Genomic DNA, 24,679 nt, shown 5'->3' with positions numbered 1-24,679 from the left:
GCTATGATAGCTCCGGAAGCGTGGCGACACTTCTGGGCTGCCCCCAGAACACCCTACGCGAAAGATGCATTTCACTGTGTGTTTCGATGTACTGTACATGTGACTCATCAAGATATCTAATTTAAATACAACAATAAATACAGAGCACAAAACAGTAGGATGATGCAAAGGTTGCAGTGCAATCGGAGTGTCTGCAAAACAAAAACAAGTCAGAGGAAACCTCTTTAATCCAGTTATTCTGAACAATGGGTTGTATTATGAAAGACATAAATTGTTAATGTGATTGCAAGTATTAGTAACTTTCAAAGAGAACTGCATAGATATTTGAAGAAGAAATATTAACTGAGCAATGAGGAACAGAATGGAGATGGGCTGTTTCAATCTATGATGCTGTAGATAAGTTTCTGTCTCTCAGTTCAATACAGTACAGATAGCTGAGGTGTGATACAAACACTGAATAATCATTTGCCTTTTGACTATCCCCCCAGCCACCACAGCTATTGCACTGGCCACATTGGGATGTGTGATCACCATCTTGTCGCTTCCCTTGATTCTGTTGCTCATATACAAACAGAGGCAGGAGACAGTCACCAGGAGAAGTAAGTAACAGACCAACTCAAGCATCTCGTGAGTGCTGCTTTGAAAATCACAGAGCTCAGAAGTTCACTGCTTTGCACAGCTGATATGCAACCCTCACACCATTTCGAAATTACAGCAATTAAAAAAAAATTACAGAGTATCAACAAAAAAAAATCAACAAATATACCAGTTCCTATATACAACAACTTCTATATATAGGGTTGTAGGGTTTTTGCATTACAGACACCCTCATAGGCAATCTACAGTGGACTACCAGACCACACTCTGATGTGACTCGCACATTTACAGACTCACCCTGCATCACTGGTACACCACCAGGCATGTGTGACAGTGATTGATGCACATCCAGATGCACCCTGTAACAACCACCACAATTCCAGATTTGGCTTCCAGTGACTGCGTCATCGCCATATGCAGCCTGCAATAACTAATACTTCCATGCATCCTCTACCATGACTGGCATAGTCTCAGACTCACTCCGTAATGAAGAAGCATTCTCACACTCAATCTGCAGTGATTCACACATGACCAACCTCACACTGCAAAGTCTTGCATATTACCTGACTTAACTCACGCATTCCCAGACCCACCTGCAACGTTCATGCATTACCAAACTTGCCCTGCAACACCTCATGCACTACCAGATACACTTTCACCTGTATTACCAAACCAAATGGTCTCTTTACCATGAAGAGGGTAATGGGATCAAATCCAATGGAGTGGACAAAAAAGTGAGGTAATATAAATGAAACAAATCTTGGAGGGATTAACAGGGCAGTGCAAAGAGACTGCTTCCTCATTCTGGAGAATATAGAACAAGGGAGCATAGCCTTAGGTTGACGAGTCTGCTATTTAAGACCAAGCTGATTCTCTGACATTGTCACAGATACAGTCAATAAGGAGGTCTCAGTTCAATAGATTTTTGATGATCGGGTCACCAGGGGTTATGGGGACCAAGTAGGAAACTGTTGAGATGAACCATGATCTTATTGAATGGGGGAGCTGACTCAAAGAGTCAGCAGGCATCCCCTGTTGCTATTTCTCATGTCCTCAGGTCGGGCTGTGGTACGAAACTCATTTTGTAGGACAGCACCTCCACAATTCTGTTCTGCAGTGTCAACTTAGATTTAAAGCACTAGAGCTTGTGGTTTGATAGTCAGAGAAAGTTTAACATCAGCATCATTTAAAAGGTAACGTCCCCACCAGAAAAAAAAAACAGGGTTTGACAAAAGAATTTCGGAGGTTTCAGCTGCTGCTGATTATAATCAGACTTCATACAGCACTTTCCTACTCCCCCTTCTTCACACTGCTCCATGACGCAGTCAAGCTGGTACAGCGACACCATCGGTTTCAACATCGCCAAATGTCTCTGGCAGAAACAAACCTTTAACCAGGCGAGTCACATTGAAGGGGAAGCCTGCAGAAGTGCACAGAGCAGACTGTGGAAGGTTGTGTTAGATATTGAGGGGTGCGAGGAGGCTTTGTGTGGAGCATACATGTTGCTATGGGCTCACTGTGTTAAACGATCCACTGCTGTGCTGTAGATGTAAAACTTTGATATTGTCTGTGTCATTTCGACTGAAACCTGCATTTGAAATATTTGGCTTTTTCTTACCTGGTCTTTTTTTTATTGCAGGAGCCCACGAGCTTGTCCGAATGGACAGGTAAGTTCCCCCCACTGTCACAATGTTTTTTATGCTCTTGAGAACATCCTCCTTTTCTTTGCCAGATCATCCAAGTGTGCAGAGAGGTTCCACTACTGGAAATCATAATGAGCCTCAGTGGGCATAGATTAGGTGGTGGTGATAGGACTGGGGAGGTGGCATGTGCTGGAACGGCAAAGACAGATAGATGATAAACAGTTTGAATTTTATTTCTTCTCCCATCACCATGAGGCACAGGGACATTGGGGTAGTCAGAGAGTAGAGATGCATAGCAACGCCATCTATGGTTTTCCATCTCCTCTTTGTTCTGACATCCTCACCATCACAGAAGCCAGTCTTCAGCCAATTTGATTCATTCCATGTGATATCAGGAAAAGGATGCTAGCACTGGATACAGCAAAGGCTATGGGACCAGACAACATGCCAGCTGCAGTACTGAAGACCAGTACTCCAGAACTAGTGCCACCTTCAGCCAGGCTGTTCCAGGAGGGTAACTATACTAGTGCCTACCTAACAATGTGGAAAATGACTCAGGTGAGTCCTGTCCTGAAAAAGTAGGACAAATCCAATCAAGTAATCATTCTAAAATCAATCTATCCTCAATCATCAACAAACTGATGTTGACAATGCTATTGAGCATTCCACTCCAAACACCTGACTAAATCCCCAAACAAAAAACAAACTGCTGGAGGAACTCAGTAGGTTGGGCAGCATCTGTGGAGGCGAAGGGATAGTCGACATTTCAGGTCAAGACCCTGTATCAGATGCTGCTTGACCTGCTGAGTTCCTCTAGCAGTTTGTTTTTTGCTCAAGGTTCCAGCACCTGCAGTCTCATGCATCTTCACTGAATCCCAGTTTGAGTTTCATCAGAACAATGCTACTCCAGACCTTATTAAAGCCTTGGTCCAAACACAGACCAGAGGTAAATGGTACAGATAAGATTAGGGTGATTGCCTTTGACATTAAAGCAGCATTTGACCAGGTGTGGCATCAAAGAGCCCCATTAAAACTGAAATCAATGGACATCAAGGGAAAACTTTCCAATGGCTAAAGTCACATCTTGCACAAAGGACGATGTATGTAGCTGTCGGATGTCAATCATTCCAGGCCTAGAACATTACTGCAGGAGTTCCTCAGAGCAGTGTCATAGATCAAACTGTTGTCAGCTGCGTCATTAACGACATCCCGTTCCCTCACAAGGACAGAAGTGGGGATATCCGCTGAGGATTGTATAATATTCAATTCCATTTACAACTTCTCATCAAATGAATCACGCCACACCTACATTCAACAAGACCTAGACAATATTCAGGCAAGTGCTTTGATTGGCTGTTAAGAGGTGGGGACTCAGGGATGCAGCAGTTAGTGCTGTTGCTTCACATGTCCAGCAACCCAGGTTCGATCCTGTCATTGGGTGCTGTCTGTGTGGAGTTGCAGTGATACTGTGGGTTTCCACCAGTACCCTCACACATTCCAAAGGCATTCTGATAGGTTTAGTGGCAATTAAAAATTATCCTTAGTGTTGGTGGATGACAGGAGAATTGGGGGGGAAGTTGATGGAAATGTGAGAGCGAATAGGTAACAGGGAAATAAAAAGGGGAGTAAGATTGCTCTGCTGGGAGCTGATATAAATTCAATAGGCTGAATGGCCTTCTGCTTGCATTACAACAGGTAAGAAAGACTAATGTGTGCTACAAAGCTGTGAGGCAATGGCCATCTTCAACAATAGAGAATCTAACCACCTACCCTTGATGTTCAATGGCTTCACCATCACTAACATCCTCTCGGTCATCACTGACCGGAAACCCAACTTGACCAACCACATAAGTACTGCAACTGTAAAAGCTGGTCAGAGGCTGGATATCCTGCAGTGAGTCACTCACCTCCTGAAACCCCAAGGTCTTTTCACCACCTATGCAACACAGGTCAGGAATACTGTCTGCTTTGCATGGTTAAATGCAGCTCCAACAATATTCCATCAGCTCATCACCATCCGGGACAAAACAATCTAATTGCCTGGCATCCTACCCACCACTCCAAACGTTCATTAACTCCATCACCATCGCTCTGTGGCTGCAGTGAGTCCCATCTGCAAAACGCACTGCAGTTGCTGACAGCACTTCAAAATCCATCAAGTTCAAAGGCACACAATATCCTGAATTAGATCTGTACCGCTATTGTTTTATCATTGCTGGGTCTAAATCCTGAAAGTCCTTACCCAATAGTAAGGGAATACCTTCACCAGAAACACCGCAGGGGTGCAAGAAGGTAGCTCATTATCATCTCCCAAAGGGCAGTTCAGAATGGACAATAAATGCTGGACTTGTCAGCAATGCCCTTATGCTGAAAAATGAACATCCATTGGAACTCTTCCTTCCACGCTGCAGTGGTAGAGTTAATTGTAGTGCAGAGGCTGATAGAGAGGGGTAGAGTCATTTCAGGCTACTTTCATAACTTCTATGCAAACTGGTTTCAGGTGATAAAGGCTTTTGTTCACATCAGTTCTTTGCCCGCTTGCCAAGGCAAAATGGATCCAGGTCTGCTGTTTCTCATTGGGTCTACTGGCATAAAGCTCAGTTTGCTCGATTATGTCTTTTATCTCTTTCTCTTTGGTTTGTTTTGTGCTGTGTGGTCCTCAGCCCAACAATGCTTCACTGAGAGGGCAGTTCCTCAGTCAACAAACTGGGATTTGTTACCATGGACGGTTTGAGATCAATGCAAGTTAATTTGTATTATTTTAATCCTTCCTTTCTGGGATATGGGCATCTCTGGCACGGCCAGCTTTTATTGCCCATCTCTGGTGGACCACTGCCTTGAACCTCTGCAGTTGATGCAGTGAAGGTGCCCACACTGTGCTGTTGGATAGGGAGTTCCAGGATCTGATGAAGGGCTGGTGATTTATTTCTAGATCAGAGTGGTACACAACTTGGGGTGGGACCTACAAGTGCTGGTGTGGTCTTGTGTATGCTGCTCTTGTTTATTCAGGTGGTAGAGTTTGTGGGTTTGGGAGGTGCTGTTGAAGAGGTCCTGCAAGGTTGCTGCAGTGCCTTTTGTACATGCTGCACACTGCAAGCATGGTGCACTGGTGGTGCGGGAAGGGAGTATGTAGGGTGGTGGATGGGTGCCAATCCACAGTCAGCTAGCCAGGCAGGTGGGGGCATTCTACAACACTCGGACTTTGCCTTTTGGATTGTTGGCTTTCACTACCTTGTCCAGTCAGGCGGTGAGGCACTTATGCTGGATACCCAACATAGCCATAGTATTTATTTAGATGATCTGGTTAAGTTTCTCATCAATGTTGTCCCTGAGATGTTGGAGAATGTGACATAGCAGCACCATTCAATATCAAAGGGAAGTACTTAAACCCTCTCTTGTTGGAGATGACTATGGGTTTGTATTTTTCATGTGACTTCATGAGGCTTCATGATCCATGGTACCCACCAAAGCCAAACCCATTAGGTAGTGTAAATTCTTTTTAAAACTAAAGGATCACAACAGGCTCAGTTCAGGAGTGAATTACAGAATAATCGGTTATTTTGCACCAACGTGTATCAAATTAAGAGACACTTACACAGATTGGAAGGACTGGAACACTTAGCCCAATAACCAAGGATGGGAGGTCAGGGGTGGGGGGGGGGGGTGCTAGGGGAAAATAGATTTAAAGTAATTGATAGATGGATTAAAGGTGTTAAGATCTTTTAACTTAGGAGGTGCTGATATTTGAAACTGACATTTGAAAGGGAGATGGAGACCATCAACTATTTTTACAAATACCCAGGAAAGTGGAAGTTTCCCGCCATCTATGGGACAAAGTGCTGACAGATTGGACAAGGGTCTAAGTTGAATGGGTCTTTTTCCTTGTCATGGACACATGGGCTGAAAGGGCTCTTACCTTGTGGTAAATGTTTTGGATCATTTATCAATCTAATAGATTGCCTGATATTAGGCAATCCAATATCACACGCAAAAGAAAGTTATCTGCTAAGTCATGTTGGTCTTTTACACTTTATAGTGAGGCTGTAGGAGTGGAGAATCCAGTATTTGAGGAAATCCCAGTGCAAAATCCAGAAATGAAGCCAAGAGCACCAGCTATCAGTAGCCGAATTCAGTCCGAATCCGGTCAACACCTTCTCTCCGAGCCCAACACCCCACTTTCCCCTGAGCCAATGCCGCGATTCTTCCCAGTACTGGGTAAGTCTGTTCTTCTTCATCCATTGCTTGCATGGGCATGTTACAAAGGCAAGCGTGCATGCGTGGGAAAGCAAACTGACAGAACTCATTGTAAATGCATTGAATTCCCAGCTTTCAGCCAGAGCTCATTAAGTAGCAACCTTGTTGTGGAGACGGAAGGTTGCAGGATTTAGCAAAAATCTACCCTTGCTTTAGTGCAGCACCACAGGAGTCTGGCTGACGGATGAAATGTTATATCTAGGAAACAGCTTCCCGATAGATGGACATAGAGGATCCTATGATGCTATTTAAAAAGCAGAAACATCAGATTAATGTAAAAATAGGTGGTTGATGGTTGGCACAGACTCAAAGGGCTGAAGGGCCTGTTTCCTTGCTGCATCTCTCAATGACTCAATGAAGTCTACACCAATATCCTGGTCAACATTTACCCTTGACTCAACTTTGTCACGAACCAGCAACAAAAGAAACACACTGAGCATGATTCAGTGTTAAAAACTATTTTATTAATTACTACTTATGATAATACGTAAAATAAAAGTAAAAATGTTAGTATGTTAGAATTCAAAAATGTTAAACCTCGAACGTTAACCCCAAAACTAAACTCTTCGTGTGTGTGTGTGTGGCAAAGTCCAAAACTCCCAGTTCCGGAATGGTTCTTAAAGTTCAGTTCCGCAAGCCGTAAGGTGAAACATGAGCAAGGGCTTCTTCAACAACCACCGTTGTCTGAAGATAAGACGTAGATGTAGAAAAACAGAGAGAGAGTACATACGAAATCCAAATGTTCCATGATGGAACCCAAACGACACTCCAGTGTTTACTCGGTAGTGACTTCCTCACCCCGAAAAGCATTCGAATCGTGGTCGTCCACACAAATACCTGTTTCCTTCTACAGGTCAGCAACAAACTGAACTCCACCGGATTACTTCCAACTTCCATACATGGATTTCAGTGGCAGACACAGTTATTGTTTCTCATCCATCGATAGAGAAAACAAAGCAGGCTGGTGTCTCTCTCCCTTCTCTCTCTCTTCTTCTTCTTCTTCTTCTTCTGACTTTTTCAACAACGTCATTACGTCCTTTATCTTCTATTGACGTAAGCACGCCCCACACACACATACACACACACTCTCTATCTTAAAGGGACTTTCACTGAGTCCGTAACAACATCAAAGAAACAGATTAACTAGTCATTATTGCACTGCTGTTTATGGCAGACTGCTGTGCTAAAATTGTCAGTTGCATCTCCTACATTACAAGAAAGACTGCATTTCAAGAAATAAGTCATTGGGTGTAATATGCTTTGAGGATGTTCTGAGATGTGAAAGGTGCTATAGAAATACAGGTCTCACAATTTTTTTTAATGGCAGTTTTCTGAAGTGTAGGGGTTGTAAGCTTCCTGTCAGAGTTCAAATATACAAAATCAGGAATATATTATCTTAATTTAAAACTCAGAATAAAACACCCAATGCTGGAATGATCCAAAAACTGCAATGACTTTGGTGCTCTGTCCAGTCCTGGACAAGGGACACAGGCATCTGCATGCTGGATCTTAATTGTCTTCTTATCCAAGCTGCAGAATTCACAAGGGAGAGGGAGAGGGAGAGGGAGGTTTAAAGGGTGAGTGAGTGGGCGCAAAGTCTGCAGAGGAACGAGAGGGGGAACAGGGAGCTTGGGGGCAAGAGCGCGCACTGGGAAAAAAGAGCGAAGGGAGAGAATTGAAGAGGAGAAAATGGGGGAGGGGGAGAACTGGAGGAGGTAGGTGAATGAAGGAAAGAAGTGAATGAGAGTGAGGCATAATGAAAGACTAGCAGGAGAAGGGGGAAGTGGGGGAGAGGGAGAGGGCAGGGAGATCAAAAAAGACAGACCAATCGAAATTTGAGGTCACTTTTTGGGTTTAAAACTCTTTCTTGTATTTGACATAACTGGCATAACATATTTTTCACTCATTTTAAGAGTTTAACCTGCTTAGAGAAGAGATAAAAAGTCTTTTTTTTTATATAGACAGGAACAGCCAAGCCAATGAGAAGTGTTTAATTGATATCTTACTTGAAGAGTCTTCAAGGTGCCAAAACCCCAAAAATCTAGCCTTGAACACAAGGGTTAAAACACTGCACCAAACCATATGCGTACCTGGGCAGACAGTGGTGTTGTGGTTATCAGCTAGAAGCTTTGCAAAAATGGTTAGATTATGCATACTAACTAAGTGCACCACTACATTTGCGCACTTCTTGAATAATACAAGCATTTCCACATCACCTGAACTCAAGAGGACTACAAAAATTCCCATTTATATTGGGTAATGAACATATTAAAAGTTCTAAGGTATTGCAAAAAAGTGACAGCAAACATAATTTGACATCTAGCTACAATAGGAGAAATCTGGGCTGATGACCAGACTTTTATTCAAGACCCAAGTTGTAAGCTGTGTCTTAAGAGGAGGAAAAGCAAGGCCAGAGATTTAAGGAGGGATTCCAGAGTTTGGGTGGGGCTGTGGTTGAAGCTGGGCTGGTGGTGAGTAAAATTTGCAATGAGCAAGTGGTCCAAATTGAAAGAGCATGAAAACCTTGGAGGGTTGGGGGACTGAGAAAATTAGAATAACAGAAGAAATTCAATGGATGCTGAGATTTTAATGGACTCTGTGCAAATGCTTTCCTGCACAAAATTCCTTGGCAGTTAGGTGTAAAAATATCCATCCCCTTGACAAACACTGTGGAGGAAATATCCAAAAACCTTTCAATTTTATTTCTAAAGAGTAGCAAACATAGCAAAGAGGCAGACGGAAGTTGCATCAAAATTAAAAAGTGTTTTCAACATGATCACCAAATGAAATCTTAGTAAAAGAGCTTGTCCCAGTACTTGGACTTAACCCACTTAGTGGGTTAAAAGCCATCTCACAGAGTGATACTCCAAAACAACCACTTCCTGTTAAGATAAAGTCAGACACATTTGACCTCAGCACAGAAATTCATTGCATTGTTTGGTATTTCATTGCAACTTCTTTACTTCAACTGTGCAATTATTTTCCAGCTTATTCATCATCCTTGGTCTTTGGACAAGGTGAATAAGCATAGCTTTCACAACTTTTTTTTTGTGAATTATAAAAGGAGTAACTGCAGCAAGACAATACAGAGGATCAGATGTCCATCGTGAATATTAATTACTGATAGTTATCAGAGGCAATGCTTCTTTGCATTGTTTCTAGACAAGGCAAATTACCAGGTGGATGATTTCCACAGGACATTCTAATTCATAACAATTTGCTGCATAAAAATCAAGTCCCCTTATAACTCTGTCCCAATCCAGTTTTTTTGGCCGATTATTTTACATTTCTTATTACTGCTGCTTGAACCAGTGGAAACATCACTTTTCCTCTAAAATTGACCAATAGATCAAACTTACAAAATCAGAGGAATCTATGCACAAGAGGCCATTCAACCCATTATACCCATGCTAGGCAACAATGGGCTTTCCTGAACCCATTCCCCAGTACTTGGGTCATTGACCTACCAGTGGCGAAGAAGAAGCAGATTTCCTCTTTTTAAAACTCTCCACAGCAACACTAGGATTTTTCCTTTTTCTAAAAATCTTTGCAACCATCAAACAAGATCTCTGGTTCCTGGAGGTTTTGTGTCTCACACTCTGACACAAGTGCATCACTCACACTTGGAAACACTGGTGCCTCTGACAAGGGTGGGAAGGAATGGAGCTAGGATAGAAGCCACATATCAGAAGAGCTAAGTTACAAAAAAGAGGAAGACTTGCATTTCCAAAGCACCTTTCACCACCTCTTATTTCTCTTCATAGCCTCTTACCATCTTAGAGTGCTGTAGGGCCAATGAAGTACTTTATGCAGGATGACCACCGTTGAAATAAGTTTGGCAGCCAATGGTGCACAACAGCACAAACAATGTGATATATGATCTTTATTTTCTAACTGATGTCAACTGGGTATAAAACTCTTGGGCTCGACAACTTTGTGCTATGAGATCTCTTTCATCCACCCGAGAGAGCAGACGGGCCTTGAATCCAAAGGCACCATCTCCGAAAGGGCAGCACTCCTTCAGTGCCCAGTGCTACACTGGAGTCTCAGCCCAGGTTTTTGTGCTTGGGTATCTGGAGCAGGATTTGAAACTACGACTTTCTGACTTAGAGGTAAGGGTGATGCCAAAATGGTACCAATCTGTAAACCAAACAACAAATCTTCACAAGATCCTGAGAGTAAACACTGCACCATCCTACAAGGTTCTGACTCTATTATCTCATGTCTCATGGAAGAAAATGTTAACAGTAATCTTGTTTCTTTCCCTCCTGCAGAACTAGTGCCAGACTCTCCGAAATGACGCAGGCACACTTGGCTTGTCCCATAAATGGGGCCTTGGTTGGAGCAGATAAGCAGAGGTGGTGCGAGTTGTCAGAATACCATTGCAAACGGCGACACAAACAATGAAATATATTCCACCCAAAACTGGCAGTAATAGATGGCAATCAGGCTAAGTTGGAAAATCAGGACCAACGCTCCTAGTCCAATTCAAGTTCCGACAGAGATGTGAATGAAGGACTATGTAGCGGCACATTATGTTTTACTAACAGGGAGTCAACGTCTATACTTGTGGTAATGACTGTACGATTATCAATTATTAGTACACCAGAACAGTCATAAAGTTTACTGATGTAAGCGAGGTAACCCGGTTACAAAATTTGGCTCGTTAGGGAATGCTGATTACTGCATTTGCCTCTGCGTTGAATATCTGTATGTGCTTTCCTTTAGTCCTTCTCCCTCTCCTTTCCTCCTGACCAGTGACACCCAGCCATGGGCATAAAGCTGTCTAACTCTCAACCTCCAGAGGGACGCTCGAAACCCTGCATTCGGGAAGACCAAGTCTCTGCCGGAAGCTATTGCTTTGACTCCCAAGGTCCTTGTCCTGTCACAATTAACAGCCTCTGATATGCGCGCAAAGTGCAAAGTTCACTGCTTGGGCAATGTTGCTTCAGTTTTATCAGGGAAAAAAAAACCCTTAAAAATGAACACTTTTATTCAACCACAACCATAGCTCCAGGACATGTTACACTTTCCTCATTTGCTTCTTGGGTTAATGCGGGTGGCATGGGAGTGAAGCTGACAAAGCTGCTGCCTCACAGCTCCAGCACTCAGGTTCAATCCTGACCTCCATGCAGTCTGTGTGGAGTTTTCACATTCCCCGTTACCGAGTTGGTTCCCCCCTGGTGCTCCAGTTTCCTTCCACATCCCAAGTCTGTGGGTTAGTAGGTTAATTGGGCCATTGTAAATTTCCCCTTTTGTGTAGGTGGGTGCTAGAATCAGGGGAGAGTTGACGGGAATATAGAGAGAATAAAAAGTTGGATTTAGCATAAATTGGTGCGGAAGGCCTCCTTTGTGCTGTGTTTGAGCATTTTCTACAGTGACATGTGGAATTGGAGTTTGAGTAGGGAAGGGAGGGAAAGAGATGAGAGACTTGGGCCCAACACGAGAAAAACATCTATTTCTACAGCTGGTGGGCATTGCAGGATTTACATTCAAGTTCCAATGTCAGTGTGAGTGCTGGCTTCTCAACAACAACATAGCTGCCTCACCAATTAAGAACAGCAATTGGAGCAAATAGTTGCAAGTGCAGGAAATCCTTAAAAAAACAGAAAATGCTGAAATCAGCAGGTCAAGCAGCATCAATGGGAAAAGAAACATATTCAACATTCCATGTCAAGAACTCTTCATCAGAATCCGGAGTGAGAAAACAATCAGGTTTTAAGCTGCGGAGAAGGGGACGAGTGGAGAGGGAACGTCTGTGACAGGGTGCAGACCAATGTTGTCATTACTTTTAAAAGAGAAAGGTGCGAATGAAAAAGGAGAAACAGAAAGGTGCAGCCACATCTGTTGCAGTAAGAGAAAAGAAGATGGGTCGTTACTTGTAATTGTCAGTTTAATTCTTTGTCCCACTCCTACTTTGATTTCTCTTTCTGTACCCTTCTACATTGCTTCAACAATGCCCAAAGCAAGCTGGAAGAAAAGCACCTCATCCTCCATCTGGGTATATGGCAGCTCTTGGGACTTGATACTGAATTTATCAATTTCAGGTAACCACCTTTTGTTTCTCTCCACAAATGCGGCTTTAAGTTTCTGTTTCACTTTATCTCTTCACTTTTATCTTCTGTCCCTAACTGCCAATTTTTAGAACAATTGCCATCTTGACAACCTTGGTTTCCATCTGTCGCAGAGTTTCCATCTGTCCTCTCCAGCTCTTCTCCTCTCTCTTGCTATGCAACTTAAAGAACCCTTGTTTTCTCACTTTTCCAGTTCTGATTTAAGGGTCTTCGTCCTGAATAGATAACTGTTTCTCTCCTTGTGGATGCTGCCTGATCTACTGAGTGCTTCCAGTTTAAATATTTTTCCCAGTGACGTACCATAAACCTTCATGAGGCAGCACTGCCTTTTCAACGCAATGCTGGCCTCAATTGACTGTGCCATTCTCTGGAGTTAGGGTGGTCAGGGTTACAAATCACTTTCAAAAACACTCTCCAATAGGTGTGATGCCATCTCTACTTGTAAGGGGGGCATTTGTGCAGCAGTTAAGATACTAGATCTGCAACATGAGTTCTGGGCCAATGATCCAGAGACATGAACTCAAATCCCACCAAAGCAGCTCAGGAATTCAAATTCAACTAATTAATAATATGCAATTCATAGAAACCCAACAAGAGTATTCACAAATCCATTTGGAAATTCCATTTGGTTCACTAATCTGTTGTCCTCACACAGTCCATCCCATATGTGATGTCAAACTCACCAATGTGGTTAACTCTTAACTATCTCATCAGTCCAGGGGTAATTAGGAACAGGCAGTAAATACTGGTATCACCAATGGCATGTAAACAAACAAGCAAAAATTATAAAATGCTATTTACCAGGATAACAGTTGACAGCAATAGTGACATTAAATTTTTTCTTTTGTACAGAACTGAAAAACTCTGTTTTTAGGAAAATGTTACTGACTGATTGAAGCAATCTTAGATGGAAGTGATAGAACTTGATGCAGATAGTTATGGGTCACTTTTAATGTATCTGGTCCATGGTGTTAAGCACAGATATCTGGGAAGGTTAGAGGGGTGGAGGAGATAGAGAGAAAAAGCAAGGGAATTGAGATTGTGTTGCCTTTCATTCGAAGGACTCCACCCTGTATTATGTTGCCTTCAGAACCAAGATCAATTATCGGGAAGATGTGACCATCAAAAATAATTATGACTGCTGATAAGACCGGTCTCAGTCGGTTGTACAGGGGAATTCATGGTCATACAGCATGGTGTAGTGCTAAAGTTAAATGAGACTGCTAACATTCCTGTTTCATCTTTAATAACCACTTTAATAATCTCTAGAAAATAGATTATTAAGACTAATGTACTAATTTAACACAGATAATCAGACATCAGGAGATGACACAATCAGCTGATTTCTCATGGTAAATCAGTTAATATTTCATGGACAAGAACACTGTCCAATGATTATATTTAAGATGATGAATGGGAGTGTCCTGATGAGTGAGCCAGGGTAGCATTACAGGTTGGAAAGCTCATGGGGTGGGAGGGGCATCTTTTCTTGGTCAATAGCATTAAGCATCTATCTGCTGTGCATTTGATTCCATTGAATTCGACAGCAGCAAATGGCTGAAGTTTATTACAGATGGCAGCTGACATTCACCCATGCACTTAGTGGTGGTAACTAAAGATGAATTTCTCCCTCCAACTTTCCACCTTTCTTCTGTTGACAAGTCAAAGTTGATATGAACCGGGGAGCAAAACTGATTGCTTTGTGCAAGATCTCCATTGGTATGTTTTAACTATAAATAACTACACTGTTGGTTGACAGGAGTAGGGTAGGGGGAATCATAGCTGACAGGCTCACATTGTAATTTGCCATCCACTGCTCCCGTGCTTCAATCATTCCCTCCCATTCCTGGCTGATCTTCACAGTGTCAGCCACGACTCACTTCTAAAGACCCATCAAGGTCACTGCAGGAGTGCTGCCCAGTCCGCAGGGGATGGAAGAGATCCCACAGCACTACTTCAAAGACCATGAGGCGAGTCTTTGTCAATATTCAATTCCAACTTTTAATGTAGGTCGTCTGCAAAAGTAAAGCCACATCTAGCATCATGTTAATTGCCAAAAAAGGAAAAACAAAAGCAGACACCAAGTGGATAGTCACCCATTAATATAACAGCCAGAGTCCAGACTGTTCAAGATGTTAGTTATTATGTAATATCATCTGATGTGTTGCCCACAAATAAATAATTGAATAATTAACAAGCATTATAAAGAATTAAAACCACAAGAGCACAAAATCTAAAATAAGATAAAATAAACACCATCTTCATGCCAATATGTGGCAAATGCATTTCCTGTATGACAACAGTGATACTTCCAAAGTACCTCATTGGCTATAAAGTGCTTTGGAGCACCTTAGAAGGGATGTGAAAGGTGCTGTAGAAATTTAAGTCACTATTTCCTTCAAGGTGATGTCCAAACGGCATGAATACATGCAGCAACTTTAATACAGTTAACTGTTCTAAGGCACTGTTTGAGGAGGTTTATCAGACAAGATCAGAGATGCCGTTGCAATTACTGAGCCATGCCTGACACCTCAGGCTGCACGTCACATTGAAGTGAGCACACCTACCCAACGGAGCAAAAGAAATGGAAATTATTACACATTAAATAGAACATAGAATAGTACAACACAGGAACAGGGCCCACAATGTCTATGCTGAACACGATGCCAAATTAAACTAAATCTCTTCTGCTTGCATAGTATCCATATCCTTCAATTCTCTGCACATTCATGTGTCTATCTAAAAGCTTCTTAAACACCACGATCATCTCTGCTTCCACCACCATCCCTGCCAGCCCATTCCAGGCACTCACCACTTTGTGTGTAAAAAAAAAACTTGCCCCGTGCATCTCCTTTAAACTTGCCCCCTCTCACCTTTAATACATGTCCTCTAGTACTTGACATTTCTACCCTGGGAAAAAAGTTCTGACTGAATAAATATCTCAAATATAAATGTTTAAAATGCACGGCAGGCTCATCAGCATCTGTAAGGAGATTTATGAGGATGTTTCTAGCTTTGTAGAATTTTAGTTATGAGGAATGGTTGACATGGGAGGTTATTTTCTTTGCAACAGAGGATCATGGAGGGAAATTTAAAATGACGAGGCATATTTCCTTCAACAGAGAGGTTAACAACTTAGGGCATGGTTTAAGATAATTAGTAGAAAAATCAGAGGACAGCCTAAGAAAAATGTGAAGTGTGGTGGGGACTGGAACTTACTGCCTGAAACCCTCTTGAAATGGATGAGCTGTAACCAATAGGACCTCACACCAAGAGTGTGGATGCCATGGACTCGGTGCCTCCTCTGTGCTCTCCAGGATTCCCGACAGTGGGAAGACCAGGTTAAGGTTTTGAGTGCCCAAACTCTATCCGAACTCTTCCTGAACTATTTGCCTGTCTTCATCCTTCCGATGCTATCAAACCTGCTATATATTTCCAGAATTTTGTATTCGTAATGGTGCAGTTTGTTGAGGCTGGTGGCAGTGAACCTTCAAACATGATTGAAGCAGTCTTGGTTTCTCTACCAATCAAGTCAGTGGAAAGTGTAAAATCTACTGGGGCTTACTTAAAGTATTTTCCTGCAAGTTATGTTGCACTTGAAAATGATCATAATTCTAGGCATTTTACTTAAATGCTGAATAAGGAAAGAGTACTTATATCAACGTTTTCAACTTCCATTTTCTAATGTCCTAAAACAGCTAATAAAGAGCACTTTTGAAGTTAAGTGCCTTTTGTGATGAAGCAAGTATAAGGGCTAATTTGTAACACTGCAAGGTCCCACAAACAGTTGATAGGACCCCTGTCTCCAAATCTCTATTCATCCAAAGTCCACATCAGGAACCTCTGTTCAAGGATTCACATTGGATTCCTCGTCTGGTACTGTCTTTTGGATGCAGTGCTCCAATGAGTCTCTGTCTTCCTCTGCATAAAGCATTATTTGAGGAGCTGTACTGGCCTTTATTTATCCCTCATCTGAAACCTATCCAGCCATTTCTTCTTTCCTGTTTACAGGAGCACAAATTAATTCCTGTATTTTTGACTTAAGCAGCACTTCATACATACTTTATTGGCTATGAAGTGGTTTGCAAAATCCAGTGGTGGTGAAAATTACTATTTTAATGCAAATTCTACTTTGGATGTTTAAATATGCCGTGGTGCTCTTCCAGGAAGAATTCTCATGGTAGCTTGGCCAACATTCCTCTTTCAACCACATGCACATTGACTGTCCATGGAAGTATTTGGTGGGAGATGGGAAATGGTTGCCTTATTTGTTGACATATGCTGTTCCATTCAAATGTTTGTATATAAGTAAGAGATATTGTACATAACTGCGAGCCCATCTGTCCAAGTTAAGGACCAAGGACAACTTTTGTACCTGTTCTAAACTGTCCATTACTCATTAAAGCCATGCCTCAACGGGAAAGGACTTCGCACGGGTATTCTTGTTGCCAAGATGGTCAACCTTCACACTGGTATATTGGGAAAAGCATGGCATTACAGGAGGGGAGACTCAATAGAACAAATAAGCACCTTAAAATTCACCCCATCCCTTTTCTGTTATGAGATTATTTTAAATTTAAGTTGGTAAATATTATTTCCTTTTGAAAAAAAATCAGAACTTTTCCATGGACACACTGCAATACTGTCAAAAGTCCTCATCAACACGTGGCAGGCTCTTCAGAAGAAGTTAAATCTGACCACTTTTGCTCTGAACAGATAAATTGTGCATGTACATGCACATATGCATGAGCTTATTGGTTATTTGGGAAAGGTTGTGGGGGAGACATCGTCTTGCCACCTCCACACCCCATGTATGCTTGAGGTTGGGGTGGGGAGAAATGACCCAAGAATAAAAGACAACTTAAAGTGGCTGAGAATCCATTGTTCATAAAGCATGTAGTTACCAGATCCTAGTTCAGTAATTCTTCTTGAAATGAATGCTCTGCCTCTTTCCCTTCAGTGTACAATTACAAATATCAAATGCCCTTGGACACCGTGCATGGATTATATTTTTATGTAACAAATGTACAATGTATTTTTTTAACCAGACGTGTTAATTATTCAGAAATATGTAAGTTACTTTGAACATAAGTCTTTTGTTATTACTTTTCTAAAGTTTAAAGATGTAACATTTTTATATCAAAATTAGCTTTATAGAAATTGAAAGGATTTAACAAATAAAAGTTCCTGTTCTGCTTTCACAGAAATGCTCAACTCTGTTCTTGCATACTTCAATGACTTAAATTAAGGAGGAGAAAAATGACTTGACCACTTATTATTGGGATAAATATTGTCTGGTTATCTGGACAAAAACATCAGGGTGGATTCTACAAACTACGCCGCTAAACACCTGAAAATTTATGGATCCAACTCTTTTATTTATGTTTTGTTATTAGTTTCCAGATTCCGGACTATTACTTTCTTGGAGTCATGACAGTGTGGTACTTGCTACAAGGAGCATTTAAGATGAATTGTGGAGATGTACTTAAGGGGAAGCTGGCCAAGGAGAAAAGACTAAAAGGATGTGTTGAAAAGATGAGGTGGAGAGGGCATGGGAGGAGGCTTTTGTGAAGCATTAACATCAGTATGAACCAGATGGGCTGAATGGCCTATTTCTGAGTCTACACACTATGTCAGCCTCTGCAAGATAACTAAATTGGACTTGAAGTTTTCATTTTTAGTGGGTTGAGAATCATTGTTTATAAAGGGTGTAATTACCAGATCCAAGTGAATCTTCTTAAAAGCAGTGTTCTTCCTCTCGGAATTAATTGGCTGTACTCCATCCCTCCTGTGCAAATGTATAGTTGAATTAAATATTTATAATTGCACAGTAACATTCCATCATTTGCATTGGCCATGCACTAATGGGGAAATGACTTGCCCCAGTTTCTCTGTCTCTCTATAAAGATGCTTGGCATTGACATAAGGTTAATTTGGGTGTGTTCTTTCAGTCATTACTAGTTGGCAGATTTGGATATTTTCAGTTATTAAAGAAAACATTGGGCGTCAACTTTCAGTTTCCTCTTGTGGGAGAATCTAGAACCAAGGGTCACTGTAAAAAATAAGATGTCACCCATTTTAGGCAGAAGTAAAGTGATTTTTTGGGTCACGAGTCTTTGTAATTCTAATCCTCAAAAGGAAGTGTAAACAAAGCAGTTGAATATTTTAAACTGAAGGTAGATTCTTGATAAGCAATAGGGTGAAAGATTACCAGGGCTGGTTGAGAATGCAGAGATGAAGCTACAATCAGATCAACAATACCTTATTGAATTGTGGGGCAGACTAGAGGGGCAAACTAAATTTGCAATGATAATTGCTACTAACACATTTAATAAACAATAACTGCACTTGCAAACTGCCTGCACTTTTACATGCTGTGGGTTCACTCGTCTCCCCCTTTCCACTGAGTTAGCCAATCACCTCACTGATTAGTTGCATGCCCATATATTGCAACTACTGGTGAGTCATCCACTACTCGAGGGACTGCTTAAGGAGATAACGTGGTGACAAGAACCAAACACAATACTACAGTTGAGGCTGGATGAGTGCTTTATAAAGGTTCAGCATAACTTCACTGATTTTATACTCTATTGATAAAGCCAAAATTCCATGTGCAGTATGAACCATATTCTCAACTTGCACTGCTGCTTCCAAGTGACTTGTGCACACATCTCCACAGCTCCCTCACCCCTCTGAGAACACTATCCTTTATTATGTATTGTCTCTCTTCAATCTTCCGACCGAAACACCTCACCTCTTGCTCCTCTGCAAGAAACCTCATTTTGCCATTCTTCTGCCCATTCCGCTGGCCTGTTTATACCCTCCTGCAACCGGTCACAGTTCTCGTCACGGCTCACAGAACTGCCAAGTTTTGTGTCATCCTTAAATTTAAAAATTGTGGCTTGCTTCCCCAAGTCTAGGCCATTGACATTGTTTGAAAAACGATGGCCCCAATATTATTCACCTTCCTGTAGTCTGGAGAAACCCTGTAGTCACCACAACCCTGTTGTCTGTCACCTGATGTTATACTCAGTGACCTGTAATCAGCAGGCTTCCATTCTTGAATAAAGGCTCATTGACTTTCAGTCTTCTGGCACCTCTTTGTGGTCAGAGAAGATTGAAAAATTTCTGTCAATCTTCTCCCTTAAGCTTTCATAGCAGCCCAGGGACACATCTCAACAAGCCTTAGGGGCTTATCCACCTTTAAGCCCACAGGCAACTAATACCTCCTCCTTTTCGATAGTAATTTGTTCTAGAATTCCACTGACCCCCTTCTCTAAATTCTCCAACTAAAATATCCTTCTCCATAGTAAATATAAATGAAAAATATTCATTTGAGACCTTACCTACATCCTCCAGCTTCTTCACAGGTTGTCTCTTTGGTGCCGAAAGGGCTTCGCTGTTTCCTTGGTTACCCTTTGCTCTCAAAATATTTTGTTTTAAATTTGTAATTTTCCTTAATCCCACCCCACCACGGCTATCTTGAGCCCCCTCTTTCCCCTCCTAATTACTTTTTTTTAGTCTCACCCTTCATATTCTATGTTCTTGCCTGACCTCTCATGTTTTCAGCTTTCTAAACCTGCCTCAGCCTCCTTTCTTTTCTTATCCAACATGCCTTGATATCCAGGGTTCCTTGGATGCTGGTCTTACTTTTTCCTACTCTAGAAATTCAGTACCTTAATTTCCAGTCCATTCTTGTCCTCCGTAATAATGTTAAAACTTCAGACTGATGGTCCTATTTCCAAAATGCTCTCTTACTGCCTGGCTACATTCCCAATCCCTATTCCTCATTGGACAAGAAATATACCACTTCAGAAAATTATCTTGGACTCGTTCAAGAAATTCTTCATCCCCTCTGACTTTAGCTTCTTACGATCCCAGTTTACGTTGGGATAAAGTCATCAATTATAACTACCCTAGAGTTTTGGTAGTTTTCTGTAATTTCCCTGCATGCTTCCTCCTCGTGCCTCTCCCACTGGTGACCGACAGAAAACATCGAACAGTGTAATGTTGCCTTTCCTGTTTCTTAACTCTCACCAAGCCAATTCTGCCTTTGATCCCTTTGCGACACCCTTCATCTCTAGCACTGTAATACCCTCTTTGATCAACATGCTGCTACTCCTTTCTTTCCTTGCTGAATACTTTATACCCAGTAATATTTAATCCCCAGTCCTGCCCCTTTCTGAGCCACATCTCTGCCATCACTATGACATCATATTCTCTTCACCAACCTTATTTAGTAAATTCTGCATATTCACATATATGCAAAATAAACTTCAGTGTTGGCAGTGAGTTGTCTGTCAACCTCCTGCTGTTCTCTGAACACAGAACAGTACAGGAATGGGCCCTTGGACCCACAATGTTATGCTGAACTGATTAAGGTAACGATGCTAATTAAACTAAATGCTTTTGCCTGCACATGGCCCATATCCCTCCATTCTCTGCATATTCATTTACTTATCTAAGAGCCTCTTAAATGCCTCTATTGTATCTGCCTCCACCACCACACCCGGCAGCACATTCCAGGCACCCACTGTTCTCTGTGTAAAAATCTGCCCCACACCTCTTTTTGAACTTTTCCCCTCTCATCATAAATGCATGTTCTCCAGTGTTCGACATTTCAACTCTTCTTGTTGTGAAGGTACACCTCTACGGTGCTATTAGATAGCGAGTGCCATGACTTTGACCCAACAGCAACAATGAAGAAATAGCAACGTACTTCCAGCTCAGATGTCTAAGACTTGGAGGGGGATATACAGATGATTTTGTTCCATTTGTGCCTGCTGCTCCTTTCCTTCAAGGTAGTTAAGGTTGTGGATTTGCCAAGAGCTGTTAAAGCATTAGGGAGACAAAGGACTGCAGATGCTGGAATCCAGATGAAAAACACGATGATGCTGGAGGAACTCAGCAGGCCAGGCAGCATCCGTGCAGAAAAATCAATGTTTCGGGTCAGGACCCTTCTTCAGGACTGAAGATAGGAAAGGGGGAAGCCCAATATATAGGAGGGAAAAGCAGAGCAGTGATAGGGGATGTGAGGACAAGGGGGACCCTATCCCTGTTGGGAATGTGAGGAAAAGGGGGCCAACAGGGATAGGGTCCGCCTTGTCCTCACATTTCATCCTACCAGCTGACATATCCAAAACATCATTCTCCGCCACTTCCGCCATCTCCATCAGGGCCCCATGACCAAACATATCTTCCCCTCCCCTCCCCTTTCTGCCTTTTGCGGGCACTGCCCTCTCCGCGACTCCCTAGTTCACTCCTCCCCCCTCACCCATCCCACTCCAACCCTAGGGACTTTCCACTGCCCCCGCCATAGGTGCAACACCTGCCCTGACACCACCTCCATCCAGGGACCCAAACAGTTCTTTCAGGTGAAATAGAGATTCACCTGCACCTCCCTTAATATCATCTACTGCATTCGGTGCTCCAAGTGTGGCCTCCTCTACATTGGTGAGACCAAACGCAGACTAGGTGACCGTTCCGCAGAACACCTGTGCTCCGTCCATAACAGCGATCTGCATCTTCCCATTGCCAGTCACTTCAACTTCCCCTCCTACACTATCACAGATATGTCAGTCCTTGGCCTCCTCCACTGCCAGGAGAAGTCCAAGCGCAAACTGGAGGAACAGCACCTCATTTTCCGTCTTGGAACCTTACAGCCTAACAGCATGAACATTGAATTCTCCCACTTTATGTAATCCCCACACCACCCCCCTGCCCCACCCTAACCATGCCTCTTCTTTTCTTCCCTTTCCTAGCCCCTCTTTTTTCTACTTCCCTTTTTTTCTCCTTACCTTTGACCCATCCCCCGGTGGATCTGCTCTCCCCTCCTACCTCACACCTGCCTATCGCTCTCACCTGCATCGACCTATCACCTCCCTGTGCCCACTCCACCTCCCCTCTTTTGTTCACCTATCACTGCTCTGCTTTTCCCTCCTATATATTGGGCTTCCCCTTTTCCTATCTTCAGTCCTGAAGCAGGGTCCTGACCCGAAACATTGACTGCCCACTTTTTTCCATGGATGCTGCCTGGCCTGCTGAGTCCCTCCAGCGTCATCGTGTTTCTCATCTGTTAAAACATTGGCAAGTTGCTCAAATGCATCTCCTGGGTGCCACACATTGCATGTTAGTGGTAGAGGGGCAGTGTTTAGGGTGGAGAATTTGGGTGCCGGTCAAGCAGGTTGCTTTGCTCTGGATGGTGCAAAGTTTCTTGACCGGTATTGGAGGAAGGTAAGTGGAGAGTATTCATTGAACTCCTGCTGGTCAATAGCAGAAGGCTTTGCGTAGGCAGGAGATGAGGCATCTGACTCTGGTCTCTTTGACTCAATATGTTAGAAAGGACAGGAAAATATGCCCCAGTCAATCTTGAAGTTTGACTTGCAAAGGTTTCTCACCATTAAAATCCTCTCTTAACTTGAAGCAGCTCATATCTTTTTGCATTAGTTAAACCCAATTTGAAAAACTATTTTGGATAATATCAGAAAGGAAATGCAGGCACTGAGGCACCGGAAAGTTCAACTGAATTTGCTAATCATAGCCGCAATGCAAAAAGCAAGACCTTAGTTGTGCAGAAACCTGTGTACCTTGTTACATTGAGGTTTCCTGTTCTTAACTATCTATGCAAGTCAGGTAATGTCATGCAGAATAACCCTAATCAACTCTGAGAGTTGACAACCACCTGAAAAACCATGAACCAGAAATTCACTTCTGAATTTCATAAAAATTAAGCTCACTGTCTGACTGGGTACGCAGAGAAATTAAATTACCACAAGAAAGTGGACTGAGAACAATGGAGATGGTGGGGGAACTGATTTATTTACATAGCTGTTTGTTGGACCTGTTCTAGGCAAAGATAGCTGCTGATTGACCACCCAACTTCAGAGAAGCAAGGTATAAACCACACGTTCATGTGCCTGTCTAGATGCCTGTTAAATGCAGGCACCTACCATTGTCTGTGTAAAAAAAACTTGCCCTGCACATCTCCTTTAAACTTTCCCCCTCTCACCTCAAAAGCTATGCCCTCTGGTATGAGCTCTTGATCATGATTCTCCATTTCCCTCTTGAAGGCAATGACTGAGCTGAATTCCAGCTGCCCGGGGTAAAAAAGATTTTCCTCACATCTTCCCTTTGTACCTTTCTCTGAAAAAAAATTAAACTGTGCCTCAATGATTTACTGATGGAAACAACTTCCCTCTATCTACCTGATCTAAACCTATCATGGTCTCATGCATGTCTATAAAATCTCCTCTGAACCTTCTTTGCTCAAAGGCGTGCAGCCTCAGTTTCACCAGTGTAACCCTGCAGCTGAAATCCCTCATCCCTGGAACCATTCCAGTAAATATCTTCTGCACCATTGCTGGGACTTCACATCTTCCCAGATGACCAGAACTGGATGCAATTCTGTATGAGTGTGCAGATATATATTGCAGGGTTAGCTGCCAGCTGTGATTTCCAAGAAGTTCTCTGTGTTCTTTGGCGTTAACTGTACTACATGAGGAAAGATCTTTTGCACAGCAATGGGGATTCAACCCTTTGTACCTGCATTGGTGCCGAATACACAGTACTGAACACCAAAGAAAGCAACTCCAATCCTATTCCCCTGCTCTATGTCGGGTATACTTTTCTCAAGATGTCATCTCTTGTAACGGTGATATTTTTCCCCTCATTTTAAAGTTGGCAATGGAACCCATTCTTTTCAAAAGACTTCACTTGCAGATGGAAAAAGCGTCCTCAAGCCTTCACAGCCATTCAGTCAAACCTGCACAAATCTATTTTTCTTTTCGTAGAGTCCTATGAGGTAGAAAGAGGCCCTTTAGCCCAAAGAATCTGTGCTGGCCATCATTTACACTTTTTTTCTCCCCATATTCCTTCATCCCCCCACCCCCCAAAAAAAACAAGTATGTCATAACCCTTCTGCTTCATACCTTTGATGATCATCCTGAATTTGATTTCAGCTGACCTTTTCACTCTACCCGCTCAACTACTCGATGAAGTTACTTACTTCCAACAGGTCTTCAGTAATCACCCAGCAAGTGTAATCCTAACTCTTAAAAAAAACAAGAAATGGTGGAAAAAGTCAGGAGGTCAGGCAGCATCTAAGGAAAGAGA

General features: G+C 42.4%; 2 protein-coding genes across 2 annotated transcripts in view; one reads left to right on the top strand and one right to left on the bottom strand.

Moving 5' to 3' along the window:
• vsir (V-set immunoregulatory receptor) overlaps positions 1-17,769 on the top strand; it is a 50,004-nt gene extending 32,235 nt beyond the window's left edge. Inside the window, exons 4-7 of the mRNA XM_052041600.1 lie at positions 489-599; positions 2,237-2,264; positions 6,277-6,455; positions 10,769-17,769. Of these exons, the coding sequence (XP_051897560.1) occupies positions 489-599; positions 2,237-2,264; positions 6,277-6,455; positions 10,769-10,794 (344 nt within the window). The 3' untranslated portion in view covers positions 10,795-17,769. The remainder of the gene's footprint in view (positions 1-488; positions 600-2,236; positions 2,265-6,276; positions 6,456-10,768) is intronic.
• cdh23 (cadherin-related 23) overlaps positions 1-24,679 on the bottom strand; it is a 710,459-nt gene that overhangs the window by 136,402 nt on the left and 549,378 nt on the right.

The sequence above is a fragment of the Pristis pectinata genome, chromosome 30 (genome assembly GCF_009764475.1).
Source record: "Pristis pectinata isolate sPriPec2 chromosome 30, sPriPec2.1.pri, whole genome shotgun sequence".
Lineage (NCBI taxonomy): Eukaryota > Metazoa > Chordata > Chondrichthyes > Rhinopristiformes > Pristidae > Pristis > Pristis pectinata.
The sequence above is the reverse complement of the archived record's forward strand: the minus strand, read 5'-3'. Positions and strand labels throughout refer to the sequence as shown.